The sequence below is a fragment of the Maylandia zebra genome, linkage group LG20, assembly GCF_041146795.1.
Source record: "Maylandia zebra isolate NMK-2024a linkage group LG20, Mzebra_GT3a, whole genome shotgun sequence".
NCBI classification, from domain to species: domain Eukaryota; kingdom Metazoa; phylum Chordata; class Actinopteri; order Cichliformes; family Cichlidae; genus Maylandia; species Maylandia zebra.
Window position 1 is genome coordinate 4,990,870 of NC_135186.1, and position 20,047 is coordinate 5,010,916.

General features: G+C 40.4%; 1 protein-coding gene and 1 long non-coding RNA gene across 2 annotated transcripts in view; one reads left to right on the forward strand and one right to left on the reverse strand.

Annotated features, from left to right (window-relative positions):
* Positions 1-20,047, reverse strand: part of LOC143414276 (uncharacterized) — a 30,599-nt gene that overhangs the window by 9,226 nt on the left and 1,326 nt on the right. The gene's annotated exons all lie outside the window — the stretch shown is intronic.
* On the forward strand, positions 118-19,634 carry pik3cd (phosphatidylinositol-4,5-bisphosphate 3-kinase, catalytic subunit delta). Its single transcript, XM_004554198.3, has 23 exons — positions 118-458; positions 1,272-1,469; positions 2,214-2,442; positions 3,785-4,011; positions 4,336-4,512; positions 5,563-5,718; positions 6,192-6,281; positions 7,288-7,509; positions 10,552-10,648; positions 10,958-11,088; positions 11,377-11,427; positions 11,530-11,697; positions 12,456-12,577; positions 12,667-12,810; positions 12,926-13,025; positions 13,117-13,283; positions 13,639-13,748; positions 13,916-13,994; positions 14,090-14,257; positions 15,437-15,560; positions 15,763-15,908; positions 16,215-16,347; positions 16,434-19,634. Exons 2-23 carry the CDS (start codon positions 1,329-1,331, stop codon positions 16,569-16,571), a joined length of 3,120 nt encoding a protein of 1,039 aa, XP_004554255.1. The 5' UTR covers positions 118-458; positions 1,272-1,328; the 3' UTR covers positions 16,572-19,634.

A 20,047-nucleotide genomic window follows, 5' to 3' on the forward strand; every position in this document is an offset into this window, starting at 1 on the left:
TTTTAAAGTCTCCTACATACATCACCTAAGACAGGAGGAGGGCGGGAGGTGGAGAGAGCGGTGTACTTTCACTTCGCGCAAACTTTTGGCGGACGGTCCCTTGGCCCGCGAGCAGAGAGAGAGAGAGAGAGAGCGAGAGAGCTGGTGAGGCAGCGCGCAGCCGCTCATCCGTCAGGGTCAGCGCAACATCAGCGCCCCACTGATTGACAGCGCACAGCACCGAGGCAGGGAGGCACTCCACTGCTTCACAGGAGCCGTACGAGCGCTCGGATTTACAGCACCTCACCCTGCTCATCTCCTCCTTACGGATAGATCCTGCAGCCGCCGGATCTGAGCGACCCACGTCTCCGTGATGTTCCGTCTTCCATCTTCACTGCGATAAAAAACAACAAAAAGAAGAAGACGGGGGGAAAAGGGGGGAAAGCCATGAAGAGATGACCGGGTTGTAGAGCTGACAGGCAAGTGTGTGCGCTAACAGGTTGGCAAGGCTTTCGCCATGACACAAGTTTTACTGACAACGGCGCAGCGTCACGTTTGCGTGTTGGATTGGATGCGCCGTATCTTTTTATTTCCATTCTAGCCTTTCATTTCAAAATATACAGATATATCACAGCGTATCTGACATCCATCCGGTCCTGTGAGCTTCATTTTAAAAGCTTAACATTTATTTATTTATCATTGTTTAGGCTGTGGGCACAAGTCAGCCTACATCTGTTATTCACATGCAGCGCACACAGCGCAAGTTTCCTCTTACCAAAGAAAATCAATAGTGTAGAATTACTTTACGTTGCAAACCCTACTTGTTCTCGTTGCACACACACTTCGTTACATTTGCGGGAAGCAGAAGCACATTTCCATTTTTCTGATTTGCATTTTATTCAGCAGATGTACCAGAAAGCTGAAGTTTCTTTAAGCGCCGTTTCACCTGATTTGACCCTTGAATATTTCCTTTTGATCATTAAAGGCAGAACTGCACGTAGTAAACGTGATAGAAGCACTCAGGTCGTCTTAATCTTCTTTTTTTTTTTAAATATCTGTGTGCTCTTATATCACCATCAGGAGGAAGGGGATCAGGTGCAGGCCAGGCCCTTCAATAAGCTACCATTCATTCACGTTATTTACAACCTGCACGTCCTCTTCCTTTTTCAACTACAACCTCTTAAAGATGCATTATCCAGTGTTTTGGGAACAAACAGCAGACAGCTCGTGCAGGGACACTTGTTAATAGTGGACATATTAACCCCGGCTGTGCTTGCTCTGTGTGTGGACAGCCGGCTCGTGTTCTGGTGAGCAGCAGAGGAGCTGGCAGTAAATGAGAGGCCGTCACCATGCCCCCAGGGAAGTATGGGATGCAGGAGGAGTGGGAGAAGGAGGGGGACCAGGCGATCAACATGGACTTCCTGCTGCCTACTGGGATCTTCCTCAAATTCCCCGTGTCTCGAAACGACACCATCAAAAGCATCAAAAAGGTACAGTGTCCCTCCCACCCCAACCCAACGCTCACATGCATCGGCATCTGCTTTTAAAAGGGTCTCTGAAACCTCAACTCCTCACTGATATGTGGATGTGTAATGTAATCACACGTTGCGTCTATTATTAGAGAGCACTGTATTTCCAGGAGACTGTAATTGATTGACTGCAGCATAACAGCTCAGACGCTCAGACTGCAAAATCTTGTTGTCAGTCACAATAATACGCTTTTAAACAAATTGGTTGACTTAATGTTTTCTTCAGACATTAAACTAATTAAAACGCAGCCCCCGCTCAGACAATGCTCCCCGGTTCTGATGCTTCCGACAGAGAGGGAGCTTGCAGCTTTCCTCCCTGGGAAACACAGCCAGCACTCTGCCGAAGCAGATCTGCTGTTAAAATGTGAACGTGCTGCTGAACGGGCCAACACTTCTGCCACTACGGGCTGTTTGATTTAGCTGCGTTAGGTAATGATACTCATGGATGCTGTTAGGATGATTAATAGATGAAATGGCCCTCCAGTCATTGCTAATTCACTAGGAATTTTAGGAAAGCTTTAGAAACAATGATTTTCTTGCTTTATTTCAGCTCATTAGATTAATCAGAGGATCATTTGCTTTTGTTTTAATTTTGAAAACAGTAACTGGACAGTCTTGTTTTTTTTTTCTCATGAAAACTGGGCATGGCAGCTCATCAAAACTGGGGCTCTTGTGTTCATTTATCCCTCTTGTCTCTTATTTCAGATGGTTTGGAAAAATGCGAGAAGTGAGGCCCTGTTCTGTGGACTCGGCGATCCTGATGGATACGTCTTCACCTGCATCAACGAGACGGCGGAAAGGGAAGAGCTGGAGGAAGAATCGAGGCGCATAAGTGATGTGCGGCCCTTCATGTGTGTTCTGAGGCTGGTGGCGAGGGAGGGCGACCGGGTGGAGAAACTCACCAACGCCCAAATCAGCCTGTTAATTGGCAAAGGTGGGCCTCTGCAGTGTCTATAGAGGGTTTTTTTGTTTGTTTTTTTGTTGTTTGCTTTTAAGGGTTTGTGGTACTGTTCTATGAGATTAAATCAGTCATGATTACAGAGAAGAGTTCTTGTCATTAAGCTATAGAGATATTCCAGTCTGGCTCGAGTCCCCTGAATTGCTGCCCAGTCTACTAGATTTCTCAGAGTCAGACAGAACAAGTGACTGTATGCATTTAAAAAAGAGAAATGAAATGAGAGTTTCTGACTTGCAACACTCATCCTGATAACGTCTTAATGTTTGCACAGCAGCTTTGATCTCATCCACTTGTCACCATTACTGTGGCTCTGCTATGTTCTTAGTGCCACAAAAATGTCTTCTTTTGCTCAGTTGTTGTTGCAGGGGTCTGGATCAACAAGTGCCACAGCACACTTACAGCATGAGAACTGATGAAAAGTTGCTGTGGTTGTAGTTTTGAAGCCTTGGTTTGGCAGAGTTAAAATGCTAATTGGAACAAAAGTATTCTTATTTTTCGGAGACTATAAAGTTAGCAGAATAACACTTTGCTCAAAAGAAGGAACTATTAACAAAAAAGCATTTTCTTTCTGAGTTACAGTATATCCACGATGCTAATCGTCTTTTTTTTTTTTTACAAGTAAAGCAGGTTGCTGGCTAGCTATAAGCCAATAATGTCAAATATAAAGCCTAGGGGCCAAAATCTGACCAGCAGAGATTTCAATCTGGCCCGCTTCACAGCTTTGAAAAATGTGAAGGTTTAAATTTGAGATATAGGTTTTACAGCCATTGCCGTTCATATTACACAAAAGTAATCATTAAATGACAGAAGCTTTCTTGTTTTTTCACTGCTGTAGGAATTTCTGGTTTTTACAGTAGGTTCACAGTAATTAAAAATAATGATTCTGTGAATTAACCAAAGATACTATAAGCTAATGTAGCTAACCTGAAAAAGTAGGGCTCGGCTAGGCTAACTAGCTAAAGCTAATTTATTTGTTTAGCAACCCCCCCATATTCTCATGTATTCTGAATATATTATGAGTGGAATGATAATTATTCTTTAGATAGTTATAATATGATTCCACTCATATTTTACGTGTAATTAACTTTTGAAAAATTCAGGGATAAAGTTTTCAAATATACAGACTTAAAGCTAAACGTGGCTAATAGCATTGTTACATTTTAGCCTATGTTTCTTATAGATTTAGTCAGGGAAAATTTGCTATTCTGATGGCATAATTTCTTTTCTATGTTTTCTTTATTCATCTGAACGTTTTTCGTGTTTCAGTTAATTAAATGATAAGCTAAGTTCTCCTTTTACTTTTTAACCAACTTTCCAGGTCTGCATGAGTTTGAAGCTCAGAAGAATGACGAGGTAAATGAGTTTCGGACCAAGATGAGGGCGTTTTGCGAAGAAAAGGCTCAAGATCGACAGAGTCTGCCCTGGCAGAAGTGGATGGAGTACAGCTTCCCATGTGAACTGGAGCCATGCTGCTCCCTGCCGCAGAGCCTCAAGACAAAAAACATCAAGAAGATCTTCATTAATGTCAAGTTTGAGGCTTCTGACGTGAGTTCATCAGTTGTTGTTTTTTTAAGTTGTCATGAGTCATACAGTCCAGTTTGTTCAAACTAATCAAATTTAATGTTCTGGTATGATGGGGCAGCAGGGAACCCGCAAAAAGCAAAGTAGCTTTGATTGGAAAAACTGTGGTTCCACCTTGTGCAGACACATTGTGGAGGTGATTTTAAGTAAATGTGATCACCTTTGGAAAGCCCCCTCCCACACCATAAACACTACCTTCAAAACAACACTCAGGAACAAGCAGCAATTTTAAGATTTTCTGTAAAGCCGTACTCTTTATTTGAATGATGTTGTCTGTTGCTCTTACAGGAAAGCTTCATGCTACAGCAGGACCCTCATGACCTCCCCTTGGTTCTGATGAAGAGCGCTCTGAAGAAGAAGGCTACCGTTTTCCGCTTAATGCGACAGGAACCTGAAGACTACACCTTACAGGTCAACGGGAGGTGGGATTTCATCTATGGGAAACACCCACTGTGTCAGTTCAAAGTGAGTTAATCGAATAAAATAAACTCTTGGAGCAGAAAATTGTGTGAAAATGCAGCATAGAATTTTTTTTTTAACTTTACCACTTTAATTATTTCTCTTTTTTCACAGTTGGTTTTGTTGGTTTAATGACTCAGTCCCATTTTTGTTTTTTAACCAAATTCTGGACTAGAAATTTTAGATGTTCGTATTGTGGCTTTGAGGCAAATCCTGTGTAGGTTTGTCAAATTTTATTTTGGGTTTGTGTTTTTGTTGGATGATAATTCCCAAGAGTCCAATTTTCTTTCAGGCTCATTTTCTGCCATGATAGCTTTTGTATTTCGCTTCTAGACGAGTTGCAGAGAGACATAAAAATGTGCTAACAAATAATCAGCACAGATGTCATTTTTCTTTCTGTTTTGCCACAAAGAAGTGTTTCGGAGGGCACCTAGGGGGCCTTTATCCTCCTCGTTCCTGTGGGCATGTGCTAGACTCAGTATGAACTATTCTACCTAATTGATTTCATATCAGCATCCGTCTTTAAAAAAAAATACACATGCTCTTTGACATATTAACCCACAGCGCCTTTAAGATGAAGGTTTATCTATTTATTCACAAACTGAAAAACGAACTGTGAAAAGTTGGACTTTCTCTGCTGATCTTTGTTGAAACTGTGAATTGCATTCTCTATATTCTAGACAAGCTGTTGTTTTCTCTGTGAATGTGTGCGAGTTTCTGTTTAGTGTCGTTTGTCTGCGTTCAGCCTGTGCAGGTGGGTCCATAATAACTGAAATGACTGTCGGTTAGGAGTAGGCTAAGTCAAGATTTTGGTGGCCGGAGACTCCACTGTTGATTTTGAAACTCCAACTACCTGCAGGGGTGACTCATATCTGTATAGCAGCCCTGCAGAAAGGAACTGCATCCATCCACACATAATGAGATTTGAGCTGCATTAACCTACAGCAAATGAACAGCCTTCAGGAGCTAACCAGCGCTATCAGAACACTGGGAAATATCTGTGGGTGAACTGACTGATGGCTGTGCCAGTAAATCTTCTGTTGTCTCTCTCCTCAGTACATCTTCTCGTGCTTGAGAAATGGCCAGAACCCCCACCTCACCATGGTGCACTACTCCACCGTCACCAAATGTCAGGAGGAGCAGGGCAGAATGTGCAACCAGGTGTACAAGAGTCGCTCCTTATCCAGACCTCCTCCTCTGCCACTGAAGAAGGTAAGAGGTCAGGCGGTAGCTGTCGTTCATTAAAAGAGGAGCACATGCTCTTTTTTTCCCCCTTTTCTCTTTTCTTGCAGTTGTTACTCGACTAGCCTGCGGACTTTGGCACACTTGAAATAAGCCACGCAGCTCGGTGTAGATAATTTACATCTGACGGCTTGTCTTTCATTTGCTGTAGTTGCGCATGCAGCATACGTTGGAACTGCTTTAGCATAATAAAAAATATCGTTTTATAATGTTTTGAAACTTTTATCTGAAGCTCGTCAGATAAGCAGCTAAAAATCTTTTGGCAGTTGTCTTCAGTTAGAAAGTCCCCCCCCCCCCAACTTTCTTTTGAAAGTAGATGTTACTTTGCGTCTACCCTCTTTTCGTTTTTTTGAGTTGTGGCCAAACAGGAAATTGGAGCAACCGTGTGAATGCAAGGCAGTGAGAAATTAAATTCCCTTTTTTCCTCTGACTTCTTCCTACAGCAAAACACCTCCTCTCTGTGGTCCATCAATGAGCCTTTCCACATTCACCTGGTGCAAGGCAAACGAGTCAACGCAGACGAGGGAATGAAGGTCGGTGTGGTTTTGCGTGGGTTTTCTCTCACTTTGCTGCTCAATGAAATGTGGCATTCACTTGTTTACCAATATCTCAATTTCAGTTGTAGGAACAGCGGGGCTGACATGTAAATGACAAGGGGGGTCACATGGTACAGACCACACATTTCCCATAATTCATCAAGGCGGTTGGTTAAAACTTCAAAACAGGAAGTGGGGAGTGTCTATCTGGTTTTTACGTCTCATTCTGAGGCCTAGATTCTAAGAAAAAAGACAGACTACATGCTCTCCCTCTTTCGCTTTCAAATGCACTTCTTTTTTTGAAGGCGTTGCATGTTACTATTGCAGACGGGCTCCTGACCTATCTCAAAATTTGACAACTGTCAGTGAGCGTACGAGAACAGCCAAAGGATGTGGAAACATCCGCTGATACTCCATGCTCACCCTTCCGTGTCAGAAGAAAGAGTGAAAGAAAGAGTGGGAACTCTGTTAATGTGTGTCTGTCTTTGTAATTCTGTTTCATAACTAACTACATTACTGTTTGGATGGGTTATTAAGTGCAAGTGCACTCCTGGGTGCTGCTGCCTTAGAGCATCATGACTCATGACTAATTTTTCCTGCTGCATAATTATCAGTCATGTCTGTGGATGTCAAGCAGAGGTTTGAAAACACAACCCCTGGAGGGAAGGGGGGAAATCAGCTCATATATTTTGTAAATGTTAATTCGGACTATCTTGATTTGGCGAAAGGCAGGAGCTTAATGGTCGTGCAGTATTAAATTACGTCTCTGGCGGTTGTTTTTTCATTTGTGTCTGACTCTGCACGGAGACCTGTTTGCGCTTACGAATGTGTAAACTCTTTGACTCATAGCTCGAATTACACAGGAAACTCTGAATCATCTCGTGAAGTCTGTAAATCTTCCACAAACAATCACCTTCACACTAAAGTGCTAAAGTCTTCGGCTTCCAAACCACATGTCTTGCCTCCATCTAATCACTACTGTGTATCTGTGGTTCCCCTGCAGCTTGTAGTGCAGGCTGGTCTGTTCCATGGCAGCGAGCTGCTCTGTAAGGTGGTGACGAGCTCGGAGGTGACAGTGAGCTCCGAGCCGCTGTGGAATCAGAAGCTGGAGTTTGACATAAACGTGGCCGACCTGCCCCGCATGAGCCGCCTGTGTTTCGCGCTCTACGGCGTCATTGAAAAGACCAAGAAGCCCCGCGGCACCAAAAAGAAGAACAAGAAAGCGGTGAGTGTGTCAGTAACTCGTGATGCTTTTGGGGTCTCAGCGTACTACTCGTTCGATTGAGTAGGCCAGTGTTTTGGGCTGGTGGTGTGAATTTGTTCGCAAGCACAAACAGATCTGTTTCCTCTCTTGTGTGTAGTGCGTGTAGCTTCTGTGTGGGTCTGTTGTTTCTGCTGCGTCGGGTTGTGCAAGTGTGCTTAGTGGCAAGGCTGCGGTTAACACTTCATCCGCTTCAGCCCTTTTATCTGCACATCGGTCCAAGGAAGGAAGGAATTGGCTAACATTTTCAAGGAATTCTAAATTCATCTTCACAGCCCTCATCTCTCTCTCTCTCACACACACACACACACACACATATATATACACTGAACCTTCTAAATTTACATGCTCGCTGACAGCTTAGAGGGGGAGGGGGATTAAGACATTACAAAGCAATTTTATCTACAGCAGGGCTTTGCAACATTTTTTTGATTAACAAGCATGAATTCAGAAAAGCCAACAAAGAGAAAGGCACAAGAAAAGTGCACACATTAAATCCATGTAGTTGGATTTACACCTGCAACTCTTCTAGCTGTTTTAACAATTGTTCAGCTGCATTTTCAAAGGTTTATTCTGCTGTAAGGGCTGCAGCAGAAGACAAACTCTCTCTTTGATTGACTCTTTGCTAGTATATCGCATTACGACAAAAATTGAATGAGTGAAGGAGTGCACTAATGGGCCACGCAAACGGCTACATTTTTATAAAAGATATATATCAAACTGAGGATTAAAGACCTACTTCTCACTGATGTTTTAGGCAAACAAACACAACACAGGATATATATATATATATATATATATATATATATATATATATATGTATATATATATAAATATGTGTGTGTGTGTGTGTGTATATATATGAAACAAAGAAACCTCACTGCACACAAAGGCACACGTGCGCCTACAACAATAAGCATGACAGACAGCTTTTATATATAGCTTTGCATACATTTATACATGGCTGGCAAAGCATGCAAAAATGATGTGAAATTACATTTTGAAGAGTGGAGCACATAGTAATAATGGTGATAATATAAAAAGCATTGTAATCGTTTGCACAAAGCTTTACCGCTTATGATGAAGTTTTATTTCTAAACAAAAAAAATCATAATAATTTGTGGTTTAAACTAGTGGTTTAACAATAAGATAAGCACATAATTGTTTAGCTACAGCTCCATCATTGAAAATAATTAGTATTGACTAAGAAGTATGTGATACCAGGGCGACACTTCAGTGTAATTGTTAAACTGAAAAATTAAGGCTGATCAGGACACCTGAAGGTCTGCGAGGCAAACACTCCAAGAAAGAGTAATTTGTTTGCCAAAATCCAGTCAGTAACTGAACGCTGGTTTAGCTGACTGGGTTCAGCAGGACACCTGTATTTTGTTTGGCTAATGCAAAAAGTTCAGATCCGCCCAGAATCCAATTACAGTGTGTCTTCCCCTGTGTCCTGACACAAGGAAGGCCCAAAAATATAGTTTAAAAAAGCACAAAATGTAGATACTAATGACAATAACACCTGATCTGACATTAATGCACCAATTATCTTTAAAACATTTATTACATTAACTGCTGAATCAGTCATTCAACTGACAGAAATTCATGAGCAGCTACTAATTATTAGTAATTTAAGAGAATTTATGCTTTTCTTTTCTATATAACAAGAAGTTTCCAGCATAGAGAGATTTTTAAACTTTTAACCTGAGGGGAAAAAACATACTTTTGATAAAATTAATTAATTGACACCAATGCCATACACATTTCTGTTTATGGTCGAAATGACAAATGTTTGTTAAAAAAGCTCCACTCGGCATGTTACTAGCAAACAAATGACCTCTCATTTTATTAATACATGCAAAATTTAATATGTTACTTTAACTATAAGCAAGTTGGATTCAGTTGGATGCTGATTGGCTTCAGCAGCTTCTTGCAGCAGCTCCTTTTATGTCATATAAATGAATATAAAATATGTCCTGTTCAGGACGGTGCACAGCTGCTACAGTGGTGGCAGTACACTCAAATACCACATTTGAAAGAGCCCCAACAAACCTCCCCTGTATACAATGAAAGGTACAGTGAACAAGAACAACAAATTCCCCTTTTACTGTAGTCGCAGTATCTTCTGTTTTGAAGCGACGCAGCAGCTGTGCGCTCGAGTTTGTGCAGACCTCCAAAACATGTAGCCCAGGTGTGTTTTATAGCCATTAAGACCACTTCTGCTTTCTGAGCCACTTCTCTCTTTGTTTGCCTGGAAGAGAAGTCCTGCAGCCAGACGGCAGAAAGGCTGGCGGAAGTTGAGCTATTTTAGCCGCTCTTGTTTATGTGCACTGCCTTTTTTTCTTCTTTTTTTTTTAAACTTGAATGTGTTAACTGTGTTTTTGTTGTTTTTAACACACTGAAATAATGGAAGTCATTTTTCTACTGATTTCTTGGAACTCAAATTCTTTTTATAGAGAACTTTAGAAGTTAGAAATACAAACGAATCATTCTCCTAACGTTTTATTGTCATGTTTTTGGAGGCGGTTCTAAGTCTAACGGTGAATTAAATTAAATATACCGCAATCAAGGTTCAGAGTGTTTATTGCAATTAGAATATTAAAGTTTTGAATTCAAGTGAACCTTTAAAATAAAGCACATGTTGGGCAGGAGATGGTTAATTATTCAAAGCATTTTAGATTAAAGAATAAAAAAGCTTTGCCTTTAGAGAATCTTGATTTTAATTTTTTATGATGCAAAAAAAAAAAAAAGATTTCTCAGTCAAACGTTTTTATCTTCAGAGAGGAAAGAGCTTAAATATAAAAGATTTGTATTGCCCAAGTATTGCACATGATTTTATTACAACTGAGGAAACATAATTCAGCTCAGGCTGCAAGCTATGCAGGTTCGTTTTCCTCTGTACATCTTTTACATTCTCTGACTCAGTTTTAAACCATTTCCAAGATCCTCAAGCTTGAAGATGGTGTGTGAAGTGAAACAATAAAGTTTCTCTCTTTGTCTTTTCAGGATTGTCCAATAGCCTGGGTGAACACCATGGTGTTTGACTACAAGGACCAGCTGAAGACTGGGGAGTTCCACTTATCCACATGGCCGTGTGTTCCTGGTACTTTTCAGCCTTGCCTCTTCTTACATTTTCATCCTCTTCAAAAAATTTAAAAAACACCTCCTCCACAACACTTTGAAGCACGCAGAGAGCTTCTGAAATGCCCAGAGTGACACGTCTTGCCGCCCAAATCACACATAGTGACACATTTTGTGTCTTATGATGCAATAAGATAGCCTGTTTGCAGATGCTGAAGTACCTGTTTGCCAGGCGGGGGAGTGGTTTTCTTAGACGAAAGACTAAAAACTGAGAAGAAGATTCCACCAAATGGAACATTTCATCATTTCATATATGATATTTTTATCACAGATGAGAAAAGTGACCTGCTGAACCCGATGGGAACTGTTGAGAAGAACCCTAATGTGGACAGCGCCGCTGAACTTCTCATTCATTTTCCCAACATCCGGCCACACCCCCTCTACTACCCTCCACTTGAAAAGGTACTATCTCCCAAAAGACTACACAAAAAAAGTTACAATTAAAAAAAAAAAGGTGAACTAACGTGAAGTACAGTGTAAAATTTTATTAAATTTAATGGAATATAGTTAAATGAAATTTATAGGATTTGTATACATTCAGTTTATACCAAAAAACATTTTCCTTAATGATGAAGTCATTTTATGATTTTTACACAGAATTATTGTGTCATGTTTATTGAGGCTGAAGCACATATTTGGATCTTTGTTTGATGACAGTCAGTCCAAGCAATAATCCTCACGTGTTTTCAGATATGTGACATGGAGAGGAATGGTGATCTAAGTTTAGCCACTAAAGACGAGGTAGGACTCACATGTGACAAATTTTACATAGTTAGAATTTTTGTTTTGTTTTTAAAGCAGAAAATTTAATAACTTTGTGTGTGGATCATGTGCTCTCTGTAGTACTTTAAGCTCAAAGAATTCATGGACAACAAAAACTACACCGAGTTTTTCGAGGACGAGAAAGAGCTCCTGTGGAAGCTCCGCACCGAAGTCCGCGATCATTATCCTGAAAGTCTGTCCAAGCTCCTCCTCATCACCAAGTGGAATAAGCGTGAGGATGTAGTTCAGGTACGAGTAAAGCGTTATTTATTCTTTGTATTTTTCACTGATGTCTGTAAGTCGATCTGGAGATGTAAAACCTTTTGTTTCAGATGATTAGCTTAGCTTTAAGGGTTAAAGTGGCCAAAATTTCAAACAAGGAGTGAACGAATCAGAAAAAAGCTCAAAGAAGTCAAATTTTTCATCTGAAATGATAGTCTATATAGGATTATTAAAACTGGGATGAATACTATGTAGTGTAGATAAGTGTGTATCTGTGTGTGTGAGTGAAGGGTCTATAATTCTTTACAGTTACACATATCCATATCAGTATGTATTCTTAGTTTCTTATATACAGACAACTAATAGTTTATATTGGGTGTTTTATTTTGTTTTAGCAAACATCCATGAATGCCAGCTGTACTTCATTCTTTTACATTTTCAAAATAAAGTTCTATCTATAGAAAACAGGCAACCATGAGCTCTGATCTATGTAATATAATATTTATTTATAATATTATGTTGGTAATATTTACCAACCACAGAGGTCTTGCAGTAAACCTTTGTTGTAACAAGAGCAAGAAAATGTGTGACTTTACAGGTTTTTGGAGCTTCAAAACTAAGGAATGTTTTAACAGTGAATCATGCAAAATTATAGTAATGTCACTGCCGCAGAAAGAAATATCGAGTTGTGAATTAACATCAGCAGCCTGCTTTAATCTTCAAATTGTCAAAATCTCCTTGATTTTTCTCATCATGTTAGAAAATAATTCTTGGATTCTCCTCAGATGGTGAATTTACTGAGGAACTGGCCAGACCTCCCTGCCATCCACGCCTTGGAGCTCTTAGACTACAGTTTTCCCGACCCAGCGGTTCGTTCTTTCACTATCAGATGCCTCAGAAAGCTCAGGTACACACACATCTGTTTCAGAAGCTTACAGTGCCAGGCATGCTGTGTTGTGACTGTTAACCGCATAAGCCACATTTCTCTGCACACAGTGATGATGAGCTGCTTCATTATCTGATCCAGCTGGTCCAGGTCCTGAAGTACGAGTCCTACCTGGACTGTGACCTTACCACTTTCTTGTTAGAACGGGCACTGTCCAACAGGAGGATCGGACATTTTCTGTTTTGGCATCTCAGGTGAGTGAGAAGGGGCTAGCTTTAAAAAATACAAGCTAGTTAGAAAAAAGGGAGCAGAAAGAAAAACAAGATCGAGTCAGCTTTTTGTTTGACTGGAGATTTGTGTCTATTGTAGGTCAGAGACTCATGTGGCATCTGTGGGTTTGCGCTTTGGCCTGATTCTCGAGGCCTACTGCAGGGGAAATATCCATCACATCAAGCTCTTAACCAAACAGGTAATCACCTCCTGATTCTTACTCACCTTCGCTTTGATCTTGTGTGTTTTCAACTGATTCTCAGTCTCTGTGTTAACTCTCACACACTCAGAATGAGGCTCTGGGCAAAATGAAGGCTCTGAGTGACTTTGTCAAGTTGGGCTCCCAGAAGGTGACGGCAGAGGACCTGAAGCAGTGTATCAGACAAGAGTCCTACCTGGAGGCCCTGTCAGACCTTCTGTCACCACTCAACCCGAGCATCATCCTCTCTGAGATCTGGTTAGTGGCCCAGAAAAACACACAAATGCAAACGCACACAAGAGAGCATAATTGTTTTATGCATTATTGTCCTCCTTATTGGATTTTGCAAAGGCCACTTTGGCTCCTTTTCTGGCTTTACTGAATAAAAAAAAATACATTTAAGTGGTACACGGAGAAATTAACTCTTCAGTTGATTCAGGATCACAGCAACTTACTCTCATTTCTCCCTCCTACAAACATATGAGCGCATTGTCAGTGTCGTCATGGACAAAAAAAAATCATTTTTATACAACAGCTCACAAGGGATATCAGTTACTGAGCAAAAATATATGTACAAGGATGAAAATGAACATGAGCATTTTTGCTGTTACAGTACTGATAGATGCAGATTTATGGACTCCAAGATGAAGCCACTCTGGCTGATGTTCAAGAATCCCGCAGTTGAAGGAGACATGGTGGGCATTATCTTCAAAAATGGAGATGGTAAGAGACAAGAAGGTCGAACATGCCTTTCTCAAGGTGCCTGTTTTAGTTTAAGGGCTGGTTTGCACATTCAAATCTGCTGGGAAGATAAAAACTGTGGGTTTGGAACGAGTCATGCGAGAGAAAAGTTAGGATTAGATATATCAATTTCTCCTTGTCACCTTTAGACCTTCGACAAGACATGCTGACCCTGCAGATGATCCAGCTCATGGAGAATCTGTGGAAGAAAGAAGGTCTGGATCTCAGGTAGGAGCTGGTTCTTACACTAATTGCCTCTTGTGCACGGGGAAATCTTGTCCACCAGCCTTAACGCTGTTCATTTTTCGACTTGGCAAACACAGGATGATCCCGTACGGCTGCCTGTCGACCGGGAACAAAATGGGGCTCATCGAGGTTGTGAAGAACTCTGACACAATTGCCAACATCCAGCGTAACAGCAGCAACAGCGCCGCTACCGCTGCCTTCAACAAGGACGCCTTGCTTAACTGGCTCAAATCGAAGAATCCCGAGTGAGTACGATGAACTCTGGCACAATGGCAACTCTCAGAAGCTCTCCGATTGTCATCTTATTTGGTGTAGACACTCTGTAGAGGTGATGACCCTATTTAACCTCAAAAAGCAAAGCAAATTAGGTGCATTATACACACAGCCAAGCATGACATAAAACCACACAGAAGACACAGAGCAGGAGTGGGGTGAGCTAATCCGCATATGCACCCTTTTCCCCCCATAAACCTCCCTCAGGTTGTTGTGGGGACTTCCCCAAGTCCTCCTAGGACAAGTGTCAAGAAAGAAGTTTTTCAATTTGAAATTCGCGATAACATCATGTGAATTTTCCAAAGCGGCATCTCATCATTTCATCGACTCCTCTTGATTTTAGCACAAAGCAGCCGCGTATATTGAGCCACAGATGGGTATTGATATTTTTTAAGTAAAACAATAATATGTTTGCGATCAATTATCCATTTTTGTTCATGTGGAAAAGAAGGGGGAGGGGAAGGACAGAAAATAAGATTTAAGAATATGAAAAAAAGGGTGTTTAAGGCACACAAGCCTTCATCCTATTCCCAGTCCCATTCAGGAAAACTTGCATAGTTTGATATAAATATTTCACTTCTTGTGAGCAGTAAACAGTACTGCTTCATCTTGTAGTTTCTTTTTTTTTTTTTTACTTAAATTGTTTTCTTAAAAGTGTTTTTTCCTTGTAGCATTTTAAAACCGGATAGAGCAGCACAAAGTGCCCCGGCTGGCAGCATCTTTAGCAGCATTAAATGAGAGTAGATTTTATTTGATGCCAGACAGTCTGAAGGTCTTGTCTATTCTAAAAGCTCCTTGAAGAAGTAATGAATAAGCCTCTGTACTTCACATTGGTGTGTCCAGGCTGATGGCCCCACAGAATACAAAGATAATTAGCGCGGACACTGCAGCGTGAGAAAATTAGTATAAAAAACACAATGAACCCTCCACACGTCTAGGCTGCGAAAGGATGTGACGATCAGGCGTTAATCAGCCACAGGAACTCCTCTTTGAACATTTCATATGCTCTGTCACCGATGACACTCTGCTTCATGGCTGCGTTTGTGTAATGCAGGCTGATATAGGAAATATAAGAGAAGTGTGAAAGCACTGTAAGAACACAACTCGCTCATGTTCTGCTTCCTCGTTTCTGTGACCTTTTATGTCACCAGGGACAAACTTGATCAAGCGATAGAGGAGTTCACACTGTCCTGCGCTGGCTACTGTGTAGCTACTTACGTCTTGGGCATCGGAGATCGTCACAATGACAACATCATGATCAGGGAAACTGGACAGGTAAGATTTACTGCACGTTTGAATCTCAGCAAAATTATGTTGTTGATTGATGTGTAATGTTTTTGGTTGGAGTTGGTAAAAAAAATGTGCTTTGTAATATTCTAATAATTTTTTGGTGAAACATGCTGGAGTCAAATTGTTTAGGTCAGTCAGTGTTTGGGAGACTCAGACGTAGTGACTAAAGTGAGACTTTGCTTTTTAGCTGTTCCACATTGATTTTGGGCACTTCCTGGGCAACTTCAAGCGGAAACTCGGGATCAACAGGGAGCGCGTGCCTTTTATCCTGACGTATGACTTTGTCCACGTGATCCAGCAAGGACGAACAAACAACAGTGAGAAATTTGAGAGGTACAATAAAAACATGTAACTCTAACACACGTACGTAGTTATAGTTATAGACTTTGGCACAGTGGTGCAGTGGCAAGCGCTGTCCTCTTACAGCAAGAAGGAGTTGGGTTTAAATCCACCTGTCAGTTGGAGCCTTTCTGTGTGGAGTCTGTGTTGTCTGTCTTGGCCCTGTAATAGACCGTGTACCCTGGCATAGGAACCAGGCACCTTGTGACCCTGAATTGAATAAGCAGTAAAGGATGGATGGATTGTTCTGGGGTTCTGCTAACTTATGAAACGTGTTTGTTTTTGCATCTTTTGCATCAGGTTCAGGGAGTACTGTGAGCGGGCCTATAAGATCCTGTGTCGGAACGGGACGCTGTTTGTCAACCTCTTCGCCATGATGAAGGCAGCGGGGCTACCTGAACTCACGTCCTTCAAAGACATACAGTATCTAAAGGTATGCCACAGTTATGATGTAGCAGTTAATGATTATGAGGAGAATGACAACAATGTTAATAATTAGTGGTTTCTTGTTTTTAAAAGGACTCTTTAGCGCTGGGCAAAACAGAGGACGAGGCGCTGAAGAACTTCAAAGTAAAGTTCAACGAAGCCTTGCGGGAAAGCTGGAAGACCAAGGTCAACTGGATGATGCACTCACTGGCCAAAGATAATAGACCATGAAGAACACTGAACCAATGAAACATGAGGCCCAGCCAAATACATGGATTTTTAACTTATACACATAAACACAGTCTAATATTTTACTTGACAGAAGGAATTCAAAGACTCTGAAAAGCTCTTTAGCAAACGTTTACATCTCAGTGGCCTGTATGTGGTAAATAACAACTAAGCAGAGGCATCCAAAGATAATGAGATAATCCTGGAGCATCACTTCCACACACACAAGTATTTTCACAGTGAAGAAAATCCATCGCACTCATCCTCCTCCCATATATCAGTGGAATGTCTTTGCCACGAGGAGCATTTCAACCCAGAGAATAAACCTGTTTTTGATTTGCTGAAATTGCTACTTGAAAACCACCTGCTCATGCAAAGTGTCATGAATCACCGAAACAGAAAGTTCATCTCATCGACTGCATTACTCAACAGGGAGCAAGCTGCAAACTAACTTTATGATGACTTGAGGCTCTGTTCAGCAGGGAACAGCAGTTTCACCTCAAGACTTTCGTACGGTTTACAACCCACGATAGCTGTTATGAGGTTATTTCCTCTCATTTCAACTGTATCTTTGCAAAACGTGTCTTTTTAAAAAATATATATATTATCATTATTGTATTTTTATTTAACTGTGGTAACTACTTAATGAGTGCTGATGTACTTGTTAGGTCGCAAAGAATATTTCAAAAAGAGGTGATGCTTTTTGTCGTTCTAACATTGTTGTCTAATGTTGCCTTGAAGAAGAATATGTGCCAATACACATGAAGCATTTTATAGTATAGTCTAAGAAAATGTAGGACTTTTATTTTGAAAACATGCCTGTGTACCAGGCTGTGTGTACCTATAGCTAAAGGTACCCTGATACTACTCTTATTTTAAGAAATACACTTACTTGCCTTTTAGCTTAAGTGAGATTTAAGTATACTAGGTTTATCCTATCCATTTTAGGGTACTAGGGAAGGTGGAGCTTATATTATGTGGTATTGAGAAAGGGGCGGGGTAATGTCCCTCCTCGCATCCATGGACATCTATGGACCATTTTGGATGATTGGTTAATCAAACAAGCATATCTTTGGACCGCGGGAGGAAAAACCTCACAGGGATACGCACAGGAGACCATGCCAACTCCACCACAGCCCCCACTGCAGACCAGCCTTATTTCTTTGAGGTGACAGTGCTCACCACTGCAGCACTGCGCACAGTCCATGTTAATTGGTGATCTTTAAAAGTGACTGTTTCCTTTAGAAAGACTAGCTGTTTTGCTTTAACTATGCTAAGCTAAGCAGACTGTCTGCTGACTCCAGCGTCATATTTAAAAGACACCATGAAAGTGTAATCAGTTTTATTTTAGATTTTGAAGTTACAATTCTATTTTATTTTTCTATTCCCTTTTTCTGGAGAAATATACGATTTTTTTTATGCGCAAGGCAAAGATCTCATATATGTTTGGTGAAAAGAACAGAAAAAAAAAGCTTCAGCAGGTCCCAGAATAAGACAATCCGTAGACTCATGTAAGCCATAGACTTGTGGATGTTTTTCTCAAAATGCAGTATTGATGTCATGCCTTCTTTGAAAGTGTAAACCTGGACTAGGTCTATGATCTTAGAAAGAGCAGTACGCATCTGTGAGTGTGTGTGTGTGTGTCTGTGTGTGTTCTCTAATATTTAAATATGCACTTAAACTGTGATCTCCATTGCATTTTTTTAATGGGTGTACAAGGTGCCATGAGGGCGATTTCATGCTTGCAGTGTCAAGCACAACCACACTTTGACATATCTGATGCTGTAAAATATGGCGTTTATTTAAAGTGAGCTCGTATGCTGTGTCATTTCATTTTGTGGTGCATTCGCATTACTTTACATGCTGTATGTCATTCCGTAAGTCGTGCAGGGTCCACTTGAATGAAAGAAAATAATGTGCTATTTATAGCCTCTTTTATTTTTGCAAAACGGTTTAAAAGGTCTCTACTTTTTGTACAAGTCTCTGTACAGTTAGAGCAAGTGTAGGTGTAGATTACACAGCATGAGGATTTAAGGTACCTTAAACTACTGAGCGATTCACTGTGGAACAGACCTAAAATACAGCTCGCCAGTGTCCTTCAATGTGGGCTCCACTAAGCACTGCATGTTTAAGTCAGGAAAAACAAATTAATGGGCTACTCTTTGTTGTGTGTGTGTTTTTTTTATTTTGCAAATTGTAAAGTATATTGCTGAATCAGTTTCGGGCTCTGCCCTGATTAACATGCGTGCAGCTAAAAATTATGAGATGCAGTATAGACTTTTCTCTGCATCCTGTTTTTACTTGTGCTTCAGATGCTATGAGGAGGTAAACATGATGTCAGTAAACAGAGTGTAAAGGGAGAACTTTCTAGAATCCAAGCCATTTGTTAACTGAATGTTACGCTCGTTTTTGCAACTTCAAATAGGCAGATTGATTGGAAAAAGGCCAAATCAACCAAAGTCACCCCCATGTTCCATTTCTCCCTAAATATTCATCAGCATTTCAAGTCTGAGGGACTTGCTTATCTCCAACTATTCTTTAGGTCATATCAGTCTGGTGTGCAACACCACTACAAAAATAAATTACTAGTTTCAGTACCTCCTTATACACAGTAGCCCCCTTGTTTATTAGAAACATTCGCAGTTTAGCTTCCATATTTGAGGAAGTGGCAATAAAGTGATTTGTGATAATGTACAGTGGTTTTTGCAGATGTGATAAAGTCCAACAAATGTGTCCGCATCTGTTTATTGTTTTGGTATAGATGTTGGTCACAGATATTGCAGTCTGGCCTGATTATCTGTATTAAGTATGAGTATGTTGTGGAAGCTATGTAAAACCATGACTGCTTTTTTGTGTTTTTCTCTCTTACTTGATCATATTTCATCGAAATATTTGAGAGTGGTAAAGCAGTATCAACTTTTCTATTCAATTGGCTAATAAGTTTCTTGCAGGAATGTCTTTTTGAAAAGTAAGAATCTGAATTGTTGGTTGTTTTTTTGTTTTTTTTTTCAACAAAAAAATTTGAAAATTATATTTTTCATTGGACATTAATTAAAAGTGCTGCAAAACTAACTGAGTGGTTCTTTGCAAAAGAATTTTGTGAGCTTTCTCTTAAATCAGGAGTGTCACATTCAGTTTTGCTTATAGGGCATATATGGCCGAAAACCTTTGCATGTAATGAACAATCCAGACACAAAACAGGTGATGAACAGCCTGAGGTATCTTATTGAAAAACTATTACACACGGAAGTGGCTCAGAGATGTGCGATGGTGAGGCTCATTTAAAAACATATTACAACATAATCCCTACCTGTTTGACCCAAGTGACTCCTTTTTTTACTTTTATTTTTATTAGTATTATTTTTCTTTTTAACTTTTTAACTAATTATAATCACAATCTATAAAAGCTATACTTGTGTAGATATAAGTATAGCTATATGAAGCTATAAGGTTCTAACTTGTAGTTAGAGACTCATTTA